At 40.1% G+C, this 14,311-nt stretch overlaps 1 protein-coding gene across 3 annotated transcripts; it reads left to right on the top strand.

Annotated features, from left to right (window-relative positions):
* The first annotated feature begins 35 nt into the window (after positions 1–35).
* CASP3 (caspase 3) lies at positions 36–13,980 on the top strand. Of its 3 annotated transcripts, XM_082316434.1 has the most exons (9): positions 66–110; positions 2,657–2,709; positions 5,712–5,804; positions 8,119–8,243; positions 8,748–8,880; positions 9,111–9,178; positions 10,835–11,010; positions 11,533–11,650; positions 12,567–13,980. In XM_082316434.1, the coding sequence occupies exons 3-9, from the start codon at positions 5,731–5,733 to the stop codon at positions 12,791–12,793; spliced, it is 921 nt and encodes a 306-aa protein (XP_082172560.1). In that variant the 5' UTR covers positions 66–110; positions 2,657–2,709; positions 5,712–5,730; the 3' UTR covers positions 12,794–13,980. The 3 variants fall into 3 exon arrangements, with proteins under 3 accessions (XP_082172559.1, XP_082172561.1, XP_082172560.1); XM_082316433.1 differs by lacking the exon at positions 2,657–2,709 and having other exon boundaries at positions 36–110; XM_082316435.1 differs by lacking the exons at positions 2,657–2,709; positions 9,111–9,178 and having other exon boundaries at positions 36–110; positions 8,748–8,876.
* Positions 13,981–14,311: the final 331 nt, after the last annotated feature.

The raw sequence follows: 14,311 nt of genomic DNA, 5'->3' as shown, positions 1-14,311 counted from the left end.
GGGCCGGGCGGCCGTCGCGTACAGCGGCGGCCCTCCCCCCGCGCCGAGCTGAGCCCGGGGGAAGGCGGGTCGGAGCGCAGCGCCGGTGGAGCAGGCAGGCGGCACGGCCGGTGGGTGGCGGCGGCGTGGGCCGAACAAAGCGGTGGGGATGGGGTAGGGCTGCCTGGCGCCCGCCCAAGGGCCATGCTGTGGCTCTCCGGCTCCGCGGGGCCTCGGTCCGGCGGGGGGCGGCCGCCCGCGCCTCTCCCGCAGGGAGGCGGCTGAGGGGAGCGGGAGCCTCCCCGCTCCCGCGGCGGGCTTGGCTCAGAGAGCCGCCTTCCCGCTGCCCGCGGGGCTCCCGCCACGGCGGGGCTGCGGCGGCGGGGCGGTTGGCTGCTGGGGGCGGATGTCCCCGGCCGCGGCGGCAGGAGACCGGCCGCGGCGCCGCCCCGGCGCTGGCCGCTTCCCCCTCCCCAGAGGGAGAGCGCGGGGGGCTTGGCTAGTAAGTCATCTTCGTTATCCAGAAGCTTAGGGCAGGCTGTTTGCTAACTTGAGCCCGTTTTTGTGGAGAAGCTGACTAAACAAAAGAACAAGGGGGAAAAAAAAAAGTGCTTTCATTTTAAACCGCTTTCCGGCATCCCTCTGATAGACTGTTAACTAACTGGAAACATAGGGCCTGAAACTGCATTTGGATCTACCAAAATAAAGCTTTGGATACGGCGGGTTGAACCTCATCTGGAAGATGGCTCTGCAGCCACCCGGTCGCTACCGAAGAGCGAGCGGGCGGTGGCGGAGAGGCACCATCCCGAGAGCGGGGCGACGGGGGCCGTGGTGGGCACGCTCGCCTCCCTTGTCCTCGTCTGCCAGCGCAGAGAAAGCCTCCTCGAGGCCCTGACAGGCGCTGTGACCATCTTTCTACAGCGTGTGCGAGGCCCTGTCCAAGGTGTCCTCAGTCTGCTCCCTGCTAGGTTGAAGGATAGTGCTGGTAATCTAGTCTTTTGCCCTCCAACTGGTAATTCTTTAATTATCTGCTTCTCGTCAGTTGGTACGTTTGAAAATAACACACCTTTCCCGTAATAGCCTTGTCAGGGTCCTTAATATTTGTTGCAGTAGTGATGCGGTTAATAGGTGTAGGCGAAGGAATAAGGAAGGGTCCCATCTACTCTCAGAATAAATTCAGGTCTTGCTGATGTTGCAGATTAATGCTGACTAACTAAAAGTTTGTTTGCTTTTGGAAGATCAGAGTGCTGGCCCAGTGTCAGTGCTTTCCAACAACCGCATCCAGACCAGAAGTAATGTGAAGGGCTGTCACAGTATTGGCATGCTTCCTTCAGTGGTAGCGGTATTTAACAGTGGGATAATGCCACGTAGAAAACATAATGGTATATTTCAAATGTTTTTAGTTTTTTCATGCAGTCAGCTTCTATATTTTCCTTCTGTTATTAATTAGATAATTATCAGTTATCATTATACATGGTAGAATGGAAAATTCTTAATTGGCGTGTCTGCATTAGTATCAGAATGTGCCATGTATATATTTAGGTGCATAAAATACCTTCTTTGAATGCCTGACATTTTCTCTTGCAGTCATGTGAGGAAAACTGCCCTTTTCTAATCTTTAAGGACATGTTTTATGATGCTGGTTCCTGTTTTGGATATGTATTTTAATACTGCTACAATCATTGCTTTGTAGCAGCTGACATATAGTGAACATGTGTTGTCTCCTGTGGTTTGCATATTTCAAGATACAGCTGGTAACTAGAGACAATTCAGTTATTTGCTTCCTTCCCTGTCTGAGAAGCTTTGGTGCTATTTTTGTCACTATATCATTAATTTGTCTTGTGTGGTTCACAATTCACGCAAGTATTGCTTTAAAAAGAAACTTGATTATTCTTATGACAGCGGTGATATATGATGATGTGAATGTATTTTCATTAGGTCTGGGTAGAATAAGTAAAAAACATTGTTTTATTTATCATTTTCCTATCAAAAGAAAAGCATGGGAACAATTGCATTTATATGAGGAAAAATATATTTTTGCTTTTATTTCTATAAAGGGAAACTTTGATCATTTTTGGTAGTTTACTGAGCATAGTTTTGGACCTTTTTGAACCACTTTATTTTTCACTTAGTACCTGTAAAGATCATTGTAGCATCATCTTTATATCTGCTATCTCTGTCTCATAGGGCTTTTTTAAAACTTTTTTTTTCAAATAAAATATTGTAAAATAAGCATCTTAAAACCTACAGAACACATTCTGCTAGATGAGAAAAACGCTGTTGCTCATTTCAGCTACTTGTTTTTTAAGTTTCCTTACAGTTGAAAGCCCTTCTTACCTAAGCTTTCAGAGAAAAGAATATCAAGGAGCAGAATAACAATTTTTAATTAAACTCTTAATACCTTGTCCTGATTCCCCCCCCCATCCCTAACAACATGAGATCATCCTCTATAGGGAAATGTGTGTTCTGCTTGACAGAACATGACATCATTGCATTACCTAAACCAAGATGAGGCAATTCTTAGTAGTCTGTTAGAATCAGCACTGTCCTCCAGAGAGCATTGCTGTTACCCTGACTAGTGCTTTAGAGCAGAAAACAAACTGCTGATTAAAATGTGCCTCTGAGTGCCTAGCAACAAAACAGATCTCTCTTTGTGGATGTCTTTTGTTCTTTAAAGAAGTGCAGGTGACTCGGTGCGTTAAGGTGCTCAGAAATTGACGGATATTAGAGGTGAGTTACAGATTCTGTTCTGAAGATAAGGCGTGGTTTTTTTAAATACCTAACGTATTATATCCAGTTTTTCTTCACTGTCTTTCTAGGTTCTGTAAAGACTCTTAGACAAGCTCCAATCATGATGCAGGAGAATGCAGTAAACAATCCTCATTAAACACTTTATTAAATAATTGAAACTGTGGGCTGTGAGCTAGGCTTGCAAAGGCTTTAGTGAGAAATATTTTTATGATATGATATTACAAAATGTGTTTTAAATTTTTCAGAAATAAAGTACTGTGGTTCATTTTAATTGTAGGTTTTGCTAGCCACTTCAAATTTCATTGTTTCTTTGGCATTGGATCAAGGACAGCAGTTTTAAAGTTTTAAGGTTGCAGAAGGGTCAAGGAGATAAGTCTTAATTTAAGGTCACTTAAATGTTGAAGATCTTTCTTACTGTTTGCAGCATGCTTTAACATTTGTGTTATAGAAGCATTCGGGGTCCCAGTCTGTCGGGTCTCCAGTTTGCCTACATAAGTCTGCTGCTGTTTACCAGTGTTACTCCCACCAGCTTACTAACACCAGTGCCTAATGGGATGCAACTGTTTGGTTGGAGCACACCTGATGTGAACCCAAGGCAGCCTAATGATCCACTTACCCTCCCTAATGATTCCAAGGTCTCATCTGTTTGCCAGAGAGCTGGTAGCAGAAGTTGAATTCTGTGCTGACATGGCTATGCTGCTCTCAGCACACTTGCTGGCTAGTTTCGATAATGGAGTTGGTACGTGATACTGTGCTTTTATATATGGTGTGGTTCTTCATTAGTGTTGGCAGACAAAGAACAAACAAGGAAGAAAGTTAACCTTTTCCCTGTCTCTCCTATTAATCCCAGCCACAGTGAAGGGTTTGGGTTGTGCTTCTGCACACAGTGCTTCTCCAGAAGAAGGAACAGCATGAGTTGCATCAGAATTGTGCGTCAGTCTGGTTGGATGTTTTCCTAGAAAATAAAGTTTTGCTCAAAAGTGTCAGGCTGAGAGCTCAGGACAGCTGGGAACCAGCCAAGGATGGTTGTGGTAGGGACAGGGTTGAAAGAGGCATAGAAACTCCTGGAAGCTGGGCTCTGCTGGAGCGGGGGAACTTCCAGCGTTCTTGTCAGTGAAAGCCGTTCTTTCCACTTCCTAGGGATCAGAAGCCCTGCTTCTCAGTTACAGCTGGGTGGACACAGCAATTGTCACTCTAGGCTAGACTTTGTTGTCAATGCAAATGCTCGTGCACAACGGTAAGGCATAGGGTGGGATCACTGTTGTGGCACAGGTCTTAGGTGCTTGAATTACCCTTTGTGTCTTTTTTCACATAGGGAACCTTTAAGGAATTAGAGTTTGGAGTTACGATGAGTGAATCCAGATCGTGGTGCTAGGCAGGCAAGTTCAGCATCGTAGATGTAGTTCCTGCCCCATGATACTGTCTTTAAAGTAAATTTCTGAAATATAAAGCAATAATGTATTTTAGAAATTTTATTTCTAAAATATCAAGCTTATGTGATACTTTTGTAATTTGGTTTTCAGGAAATTCCCTGTTTGCTGCTAATTTACATGATACAGTTCTCAAGTCTGGAATAATTCTGTGAGCAAGAAGACTTCTTAATTACATCAGTGCTCCAAGATACAAAGAAATAGTATCCACAGTAACCTTGAAGATTTTTCAAAGTCACTAAAAATATAAGTAAAAGTCTTTTAAGAAACAAGGAAAGAAAGAGGTTTATACATAACCCGGATTAGTGCTTCTGATGCATCAGTAATTGTTGCCACAGAAAATGGATGTTCATGGTGTACTAGCTAGAGTATAGATATGAAGTTGAGAGACTTATAATATCATGGTGTAAGATGACAAATATAGTTTGCCACCAAAGAACCTAAGCCTTAAATAAGAATCTTCAGCAAATCTTACTACTTGGTCTGGTTATTTATACATCCCTGTTTACCATAAACAAATATACATGCTAAGCAAGTTTCTTTAAAATTCTTGCCTTGTAGTGCCTCGTTTATTTCTTGAGGTCCAGCATTTGTTTCACTTCTAAGCATTTATTACTTAGTCTCATCTGGCAATTTAACTTTCTGATGCTTAATCCTTTTCTGAATCCTGAGTTAAAGGTACCTTGTGGTAATGTGTTCCATGAGTACACGGAGAGTAATTGGGAGGGACGTTTATTGCTTTTAAATTGATTTCTGGCTTGGTATCATTCATCGTTTCTTGTCCTGTGTTCTGATCAAAAGTAAGTAGCCCGCAGCATAGAGTTCATTTCATCAACTATTTGAAGTTTATAGTGTTGTAGTTTTATGTTATTTATATTGCAATTGCCTTCACATACACCAATTAGGATTGGATGCAGTGATGTTTCATTTGAAATGGAATGCAGAGAAATTATTTATTTCTCAAAATGCTATGACCCAAAATCTAATCTTCTGTGTTAGTCTTTGTGCACATCCGATAACTTGTATTGCTTGGTTTTGGATCTCAGTTTCTGTCTTACTGAGATGGAAGGAGCCGTATATGACACAAGATTCATAATACTAAAATGCTACTAATGCATGTAGGGACATTACAATATTGTTGGGTTTTTTTAATTATTATTATTTTAAAGATTGTTTTCGATTTTGTTTGTCTCTTATCCTGCTTTTTGTAGGCATTTTCAATCATTTGGTCACAGGAATCTATAGGCTATTTTTCCCATTGTTTTAGAACACAATAATTTAGAAAAATATTTCATGTTCTTCTTTCAAATATAAGGTACATAGGGATTACTCAGAAATGCTAATTTTTGCCTACCAATACTAATACTCCTAGGCTAAAGTTATTCTGTGTGAATATCTCCTTTTAACATTCCTGTTTTCTCTGTAATTCTAAAATATTGTTCTCTGATTATGTAAGGCTTTAAGGAAACCTAACAAAAATGAAGCAATCTGAAGATATTATTTCATATGAAAATTAACTGTCATATATTTCTATTTTCTTATGTTTTCAAGCTGATAATTGAGAGCCATAATGGCAGACATAGGAGATGGACCACATTTGGGGCAAGATCTGACAGATGCAAAATCTATTCCTGGTTCCAAAGGGTAAGTGAGGTACTTTTGGTTTAAGTCTTCAATTTAAGTCTTGAGGGATCTTGTGCTGTAACAGAACATGAGAGCCATAGAAGAAATAATGCTAAAAGGAAAAGTTTCAATTATGGTAAATTATAATAACCATAAACAACTCTAACAGTTGTTGTACTGACTTTGAGAATACACAGTCTCTGACAAAACAGGCCATATGTATGTACAAGGAACTAAAAAGCAAAACACTTGAGGTGCAGTTAGATTTGGCTTAACAGTATTATCAAGTGGTTAGCTGTTCTTGAAAAGAGGTTTCTCTGTCTCACCCTGGGCTAAATGTTCTCCCCTTTGCTTGAACTGCTTCTAGAGCTTACCTGAACCGGTGGCAGCCGGTTCAGCTGCTTGAGCTGACCTGCTGTAGAGCTATATGTGCAGAAGCACAAGCGCGAGTGGAACTTAGAGGGGTGGAAGGGAGGAAATGCAGACCTGTTCTTCCTGGTTGACAGCTAGTTGTTATGCTGGTGTAGCACTATCCTCAGATTACGTTCTCTCTGGGAACTTAATTTGTTTCCGAAGTCATTCTTTTTTAGTATTTCAATGAAAATTAGATTTAAGAGCGTTACAGACTTTTTATTTGTAGAATACAATATGATAGCGGGCCCCAATCTTGTAACCTCTTACCCGTGTGCTTAAATGAGAAAATCCATACCAACTTCAGCATGTATGGACTGAGTAAAATTGACAGCTGTTGCAGAGTCATGAGTGGTGGTGTAGTTGGTGTGCTCATTAAGGCAGAATTACAGCTGCATATAGAGTCTTGGTCATTTTCTAAGTTTTGAATGTTTACTTGTGAAAATTCAATGGTAATACGACTTTTGGTTAGAATTCAGAATAGATTTACAATCTCAAAGCTGATCTTGCCTCCAGGTACATAGCTTTCAAAAGATGATAGTAAAAAAAACCCAACTGATTTCTTGTTGATGTAATAATTGGTTTCCTTAAACTAATTTTTCATATTCTCCTGTGCAGAGGCATTATCATTTTAGACATAGTTCTTCCTTGATTCTTTAAATTTTAAGCTTGTTACAAGTTACACAGAAGATTACTACAAATACAAATAACTTCACTTTTTTTTTTTTTTTAATTATTTGTGTATGTGCACATTTTACTGAACTTGAAACAAAAATTTTATTTGGGAGCATAGCTATACAAAACAGTTTTATTTATTTTAACCTCTGGGCAAGTACAGTCTTCACTAGTCTTAGATCAGATCTACCAACTGATTTCACAGACATAACTTAGAATCATAGAATGGTTTGAGTTGGAAGGGACCTTAAAGGTCACCTAGTTCCACGCCCCCTGCCATGGGCAGGGACACGTTCCACTAGACCAGGTTGCTCAAAGACCCATCCAACCTGGCCTTGAACACTTCCAGGGATGGGGCATCCACACCTGCTCTGGGCAACCTGTTCCGGTGCCTCACTGCTCTCACAGTGAAGGAGTTCTTCATAATATCTAATCTAAATCTACCCACTTTCAGTTTAAAACCGTTACCCCTTGTCCTATCACTACACTCCCTGATGAAAAGTCCCTCCCTATCTTTCCGGTAGACCTCCTTTAAGTAGCGGAAGGCCGCAATAAGGTCTCCCTGGAGCCTTCTCTTCTCTGGGCTAAACAACCCCAACTCTCTCAGCCTGTCCTCACAGGGGAGGTGTTCCATCCCTCTGATCATCTGCGTGGCCCTTCTCTGGACTCACTCCAACAGGTCCATGTCCTTCTTATGTTGGGGGCCCCAGAGCTGAACGCAGTCCTCCAGGTGGAGTCTCACCAGAGTGGAGTAGAGGGGCAGAATCACCTCCCTCGACCTGCTGGCCACGCTTCTTTTGATGCAGCCCAGGATGCAGTTGGCTTTCTGGGCTGCTAGCGCACATTGCCAGCTCGTATTCAGTTTTTCATCCACCAATACCTCCAAGTCCTTCTCCACAGGGCTGCTCTCAATCCACCCATCACCCAGCCTGTATCCATGTTTGGGATCGCCCCGAACCAGGTACAAGACCTTACACTTGGCCTTGCTGAACTTCATGAAGTTCGCACAGGCACACCTCTCAAGCCTGTCAAGGTCCTTCTGGATGGCATCTCTTCCCTCTAGAGTTATCAACCACACCACTCAGCTGGGTGTCATTGGCAAACTTGCTGAGGGAACTTCTAGGGAACAAGTAGCAAACCTTACCAGTTTCATCAATTTTGCTAAAATAACCTTATTTTTATTATTATTTTGAAACTAGAGAAGAGAGATCAGAAATTAACACCTAAAGTTTGTCTGATTTCTATGCAGAAAGAACCTACCTGCTAGCAAGTCTATGGACTCTGGAATTCTGCCAGACCACAGTTACAGAATGGATTATCCGGAGATGGGGGAATGTGTAATAATAAACAATAAGAACTTCCACAGACACACCGGTACCACTTTCACATTTTTTAAGTTTTTTCCTTAATTTAGATAAATTAGTGGCATGTGTTATTCAAAATTAAATATGCAGACCAGTTTTGATTGCAATCTAAAATTAAGTGGTTTGAATGGGTGTGATTCATTTCTATGCATTCTTCCAAATACGCCTACAGGAAACACGTTAGGGTATAGCAGTAATGGGGAGAAAAATTGATAGTACAAGTCCGTCTTACCTTTTAGTCATGATTTCTGTTTTGCAAATGACATAGTTTTTTATGTCTTTATATAGATAGGTAGATATAAAAATAAGGAGTAGATAAATCTACAATATAGGTACAGAGAGAGGGAGATGGTGTGCATGTATAACAGTGCAATGTTTTTTCTGTTAGAGTGGATCTGGAATAATGGAATAATATTCCCAGACTGATACAGGTATAAGTGAGAAGAAAATTTGGCTCAATCAGACCATGCCATCTATATCATATTAAAAAAGAATGCATTTCTTTTATGTATAGGGATGTTACCCCGTTCGGGTACAGATGCAGATGCTGCAAGTGTCAGAGAAGTTTTTATGAAGCTGGGATATAAAATAAAGATCAACAATGATCTTTCATGCGGGGACATTTTTAAACTATTGAAAAATGGTAAGTAATAATATGTTCAGTGTGTTTATTAAATCAACCACTGTTTCTAAATACATCTCTAGCCCTCACATCTCTTCTTCCATGGTTCTTTTAGATGATATTTCACACCTCCCGGTGGTTTATTGCTAACGATGACATGTACATCATAGTTTTTACGTTTATTCATCTTTGCTGTCTCTCCGTCTTTTGTGCCATGACTGTTGTCTCCGTAACCTTTCTCATCTTCTAAAGAAGGCTGGAAAAAAGGCTGAAACTTAAATGCAGACTGATTTATGTTCTGACCCTGGGATCACTGAAGCTCTGTGAGTTGGAAAGAAACCTGCTTAACTGGGTAGAGGGGTTCTGTGCTATATGCTTAGTGGTGTGGCCCAAGAGGTGTTCTGATCCAGGGGGGGTTCTGATCGAGGGACCAGAACTGCAAGTGTGTGTTGACTGAATTACTCTTTTAGAGAAGCAACTCGTGTTTTGTTTGACTTGTGAAACAAAACACCCTTCTGTCAAGCGAGAGCTTTATACTGCTGTTTGTGTTAGTCCTGTGTTGTTTGGACTTGGCTACATCTAGACCAGTAAATTAAACGGTGCCTGGAGGTATCTGTAGCCCTGGAACAGAGTCTGTTCTAGTTAACTGTTGGAAGGTTCTCTGGCATGACTGTGGCTCATGCTTACTAGCACTCTCCCAGACTGTTCCAGGTCACAGTTCAACAGTAAAAGCATTCCAGGGATTATTCCCAACAGCCAGTTAGCCTGCAAGAATCCTGGTTTGTTTGGTTGTTTTTTTTTTTTTAATGTAAGTGTTTGCTAACAAAATGTAGGTTCTTGAGTGCCAGTTAATGTTTATGCTAGAGAATGCTCCCAGGCATTGTTAATTTATTAGTATAGTTGCAGCCTGTCTGTTGACAGTAGCTAAAAGTGGAAAGGCTTCTGTCTTACCTGTGGTATAAGGCCTCCAAATAGCCAGTGTAAACTACAGACTGCAGCCTAACTAGAGATTCCCAAAAAACAGCCTGTCCTGACTCTTCTAGATGCAGTGCTTGTCCATAGATTGTAGAAATGCTTGAGTGTGCATCGCTTGAGAAAAATCTAAATAGTTCAGTTTTTCCAGAACAGAAATTCAGTGTTTTGGCAGGCTCTAAACAGCAGACTTCAGCTTTTGAGACTGTTAAACTTTTCGTCTACAAACTCTTGCATCTTCTTGAGTTTCCCACTCAGAATTCCTTTTGGATCCTTTCTTCTAAACCATGTTTGTATCTTTTTATATATTTAAAAGAATCATCTTGGTCCTCAAGTAAAATCCACACAATGTCAGGCAACAAAAGACATCAGAGAACATCTGTTCTATGCTCTTTGCATACCACAAGATAGGAAAAAAAATATAAATCTACAAACACTTTATATCAAGCTTAAATATCTTTAAGTACAAAACTCAGGGGCTCAAAAAGTCTTTCTAGACCTTGCTACAGGGCAAGAGTGGGAGAGAGAGGGGTAATGCTAGTACCTAGGTCCCTGCAGCAGCAACAACTTTTCATGCTACATTCAGTTCCCATGTAATCCGAGTAGGTGAAGCATCTGTGATTGGAAAGAGAGGTAAGACTTCCCCATCCTTTCCCATCAGTCAGATCCAGATCACGAGACTGTTGACCGTTACTGCATGAGCAAGGTGTACCATTCAGACTTTGAGACACTGTGGGAACACCCTCTTTGTCTCCTTGTGGTGTTCCCAGCCTAGTTCTGTGGCCTTGTATTAGACGGGGTAGGGTTGGCCTTTAATTTGGGCTTTTCTGTGTCCAACCTCCTGAAGTAAAGCAGGCTGGCTCCTTTTGTTCAGAAGTGAAAACTGGTTGGAGGTTTCTAAGCATGGGAATTAGTTCTTAAAGACTTTTGTCACATAGGAAGCATCAAACGTTCAAAGCTTTTAGGGAATGCAAGAAGTTAATATAATTCTCTTTTTTTCTTTCAAGTTTCTGAGGAAGATCACAGCAAGCGAAGCAGTTTTGTTTGCGTGTTGCTAAGCCATGGCGATGAAGGATTAATCTATGGTACAGATGGCCCTCTTGAACTGAAAGCACTGACAAGCCTTTTCAGAGGTGACAGGTGCAGAAGTTTAGCAGGAAAACCCAAGCTCTTTTTCATTCAGGTGATGTACAGCTGAACAATGATCGTCAAATCAGCTGGATACTTAAAAAAAAAAAATTGTTTCCCATTAATTATTAGTGCAAAAAAGTTAATTATTTCTAAAATTGATTTAAGTGGAATTACTTTTGGAATAAGTTTCTCTTCAGGTCTAAAAGTGGCACAGTCTGCCCTATTAGGTAGGCAGTATTTGTAATAGCTGAGATTGCATTATCTTAATTCTATGGATTAAGTAAAATCTTTCTGAACACTAGCCAATACTTTAGTGAGTTTCTGAATGCACTTTGAATGAATATCCGTCTTAACCAAACTACGTAGATGATTTAAATAAATGTTAGTTACTTTTCTTCTGAGTCTGTCTAATGGAAATGTGACATATAAATTCTTGTTATTTTTGCAGGTTTTTTTTAAGCAGGATATTATTGTCTTTAAAATGGAAAAAAAAATCAGTATTCTGATCATGATCACTGCCTTTATTTCTCATTTCTTTTTTATTTTATTTTCAATTCTTCTTTCCACCGAATAGGCTTGTAGAGGGACAGAATTAGATTCCGGTATTGAGGCAGACAGTGGATCGGAAGAAACAATGTGTCAAAAAATACCTGTAGAAGCAGATTTCCTATACGCATATTCTACAGCCCCAGGTGAGAGACTGGCAAAGAAATTTTCGTTCCTGAAATTGTGTCTATATATCAGCTTGTATTGATATTATAAATGACAATTTGCAATTGTATCCAGCCAGTGGGTGACTACTTCATTTGTTCTCTTCCATGGAAATATGAATTTTCTTCCCTCAATCGTTTTTTCTCCCCTGATTTGATTTCTTTTCGAGGTAGTTGCTATTCTCAGTTCCTACAAAAAAAAAAAAACCCAAACCCTGAATATACATCTTTCTGACTAGCAAATCCTCAAATGTTCATCTGCTATAAATTCAGTTAATCTGAGTTGTGCAAATAATTTACAGCAGGCAGTAAAAGGTATTAGTAGTTCTGAGAGAACAAAACAATCAGATATCTGTAGATGCATATACAGCAGCGGGATAAACACCAGCATATTATTTGCCCATCGACTCTGTTTTCATTGCATCCTTAAGCAAAATTAGTAGTGGCAGAGCCCTTAGTACGCCCTTTATGTTATCAGTTGGCAGAAGTAGGTTCCAGTCTTTAATTCATGCACATAATCCTGAAGACAGTGACGCTGAAATCCATTTTGCGTCTTGGCTCCATCTGTACTGTCACCTCTCCTTCATATACGTGTACTCTATAAAGAAGTTGTAAGTGACGAATGGCTAAGACTGTTGCAGCAGCAAACAGTTTTCCTGCCTTTTGATTTTCTACGTACTTAAAAGTTTTCTTAGGTTAGAAAAGATGAGAGGATTCAAAAAAATCTTTTGAGTTGGAATTTGGGGAGATTATCAAATCTAAATTTTGTCGGTTAGTGGTTTTGAGTTTTTATTTTAAAACATTGATTGCTATTGGAAACAATGTATTGTCCCCTGATTACTATCCTGTCCCATATCAGACTGCTACATCTGATCAATTTGACACCTCTCTTCCACAGGCTATTACTCCTGGAGGAATTCAGCTGAAGGCTCCTGGTTTATTCAGTCACTGTGTAAAATGCTGAAGGAACATGCAAGGAAACTTGAACTTATGCAGATTTTAACTCGTGTAAATCGCAGAGTGGCAGAGTATGAGTCCTGCTCAACTCGGCAGGATTTTAATGCAAAGAAACAGATTCCGTGCATTGTCTCTATGCTCACCAAAGAATTTTACTTCCCTTGCTAAAAGAATTTCACCTTGTAATTTTTCAGTTCATGTTTTTATCTGTAATTTATGTGCAACGTTAGTGTGGAATACCACTTCCAAATCTGAATTACTGTTCACTACTGTGTGTGGCATAACGAACTGTCTCAAAGTTAGATATGTCCATTATTAGAACTAAAACATAGTATGGCTATGTTAGAAATGCAAACTTGAGTAGCTGAAGCACAGGCAAATTTGAAAGTAGTGCTCTGAGCATCTCGAAAACTAAGGAAGAGGAGGCTGAAGAAAGGTCAGATCACTTATGAGCTCTACGTGGTGCTACATTTCCCTTGCTGAAGGGGCAGAGAAAAGAAACAGTTCTTGTAAATAGTTTGATTTCATATCTTTGCCAACAGGAAGAAGATTCAGAATGTGATATGTTTACTAATGGTGGTAATATGATAGTAGTGTCATCGTACGTTTCTTCTTAACTTGAGTTCTTAAAGTTTAGGTTATAAACTAACCTAAACTGTTTTTATAACTTAGGGCATAAACTGTGGAAAACAGCCATTTCATTTTTTACATACAATTAGGACGCATATTTAGAATACAGTCAATTTTTTCCTGATCATTTTATAACTTTTTATATGGAGCATTAGGTAAAGCAATTATATCAACACGGTAGCTGTTTCAAAATAAATTTTGTATTCTGACCTTGAAGCTGAGTGACTAAGGGACCAGGCTTGCAAAATTTTTTCTGCAGCTCCCTAAGGGGGGAGCCGTTGAGGCATATTTGGGGCTGTAACAATCAGTGCAAAAGGAAGGCTACGTTCTGAATAGTCTGCTTTCCTCTTTCTGGCCATAAATTAGAGTGGGCTTCCTTTGCGCTATGTGCGTACCACATTTAATCAGTGTGGAAACCTAGATTTGTGGCACTGGAGAAGTTTCACTTCTTAACTCTAATATCAATTTGAGTTAATTACAAGACTTCAGCTAAAATATGTTAGCAAATAGTAAATTTGTATCTCTTGACTCTGAATTCTGTGGAACAGGCTTTTACAAAATTGTAAAACATTTTTGTTGATGTGTCAGCTTGTGGCAGTCTTTTTAAGACCCAAGGAAGATGGAATGGTAAATGACTATAGGGTGCTTGCAAAACAAGACTTAAAACTCTTTTTAAATTTTGTAGCATAAACAACGTTAGCAAATTGATCTTCACTTCCAGAGGTTTGGGTTTTTTTTTAAGTTGAATTAAATACTGTTGCCTAAATTGTATCATGCTTTTCTATGTGTATTATTTGTTTAGGATCTGATAGCTTTTGCAAATTAATTTTAACTTTAATTATGTCCCTTTTCCTCAAAATACTACTCTTCCTTTTCTTCCCCATCTGCCTTGCCACCTGAAGTTGAAAAGAAGCTGCTTTAAAGCATTGTATACCATATAGCCAGGTAATAAGAGTAGTGATTGAGACGTGCGAAATGCACGTTCGAAAGTTATGCAGAGGAGGCCATTTTAAACATTATAGATGAGTTCTCTGATGACTGCCTGCCGAATAGGAG

This window comes from Platalea leucorodia (assembly GCF_965183815.1).
Source record: "Platalea leucorodia genome assembly, chromosome: 6".
NCBI lineage: Eukaryota > Metazoa > Chordata > Aves > Pelecaniformes > Threskiornithidae > Platalea > Platalea leucorodia.
This window is presented reverse-complemented; position numbering and strand designations above follow the sequence as displayed.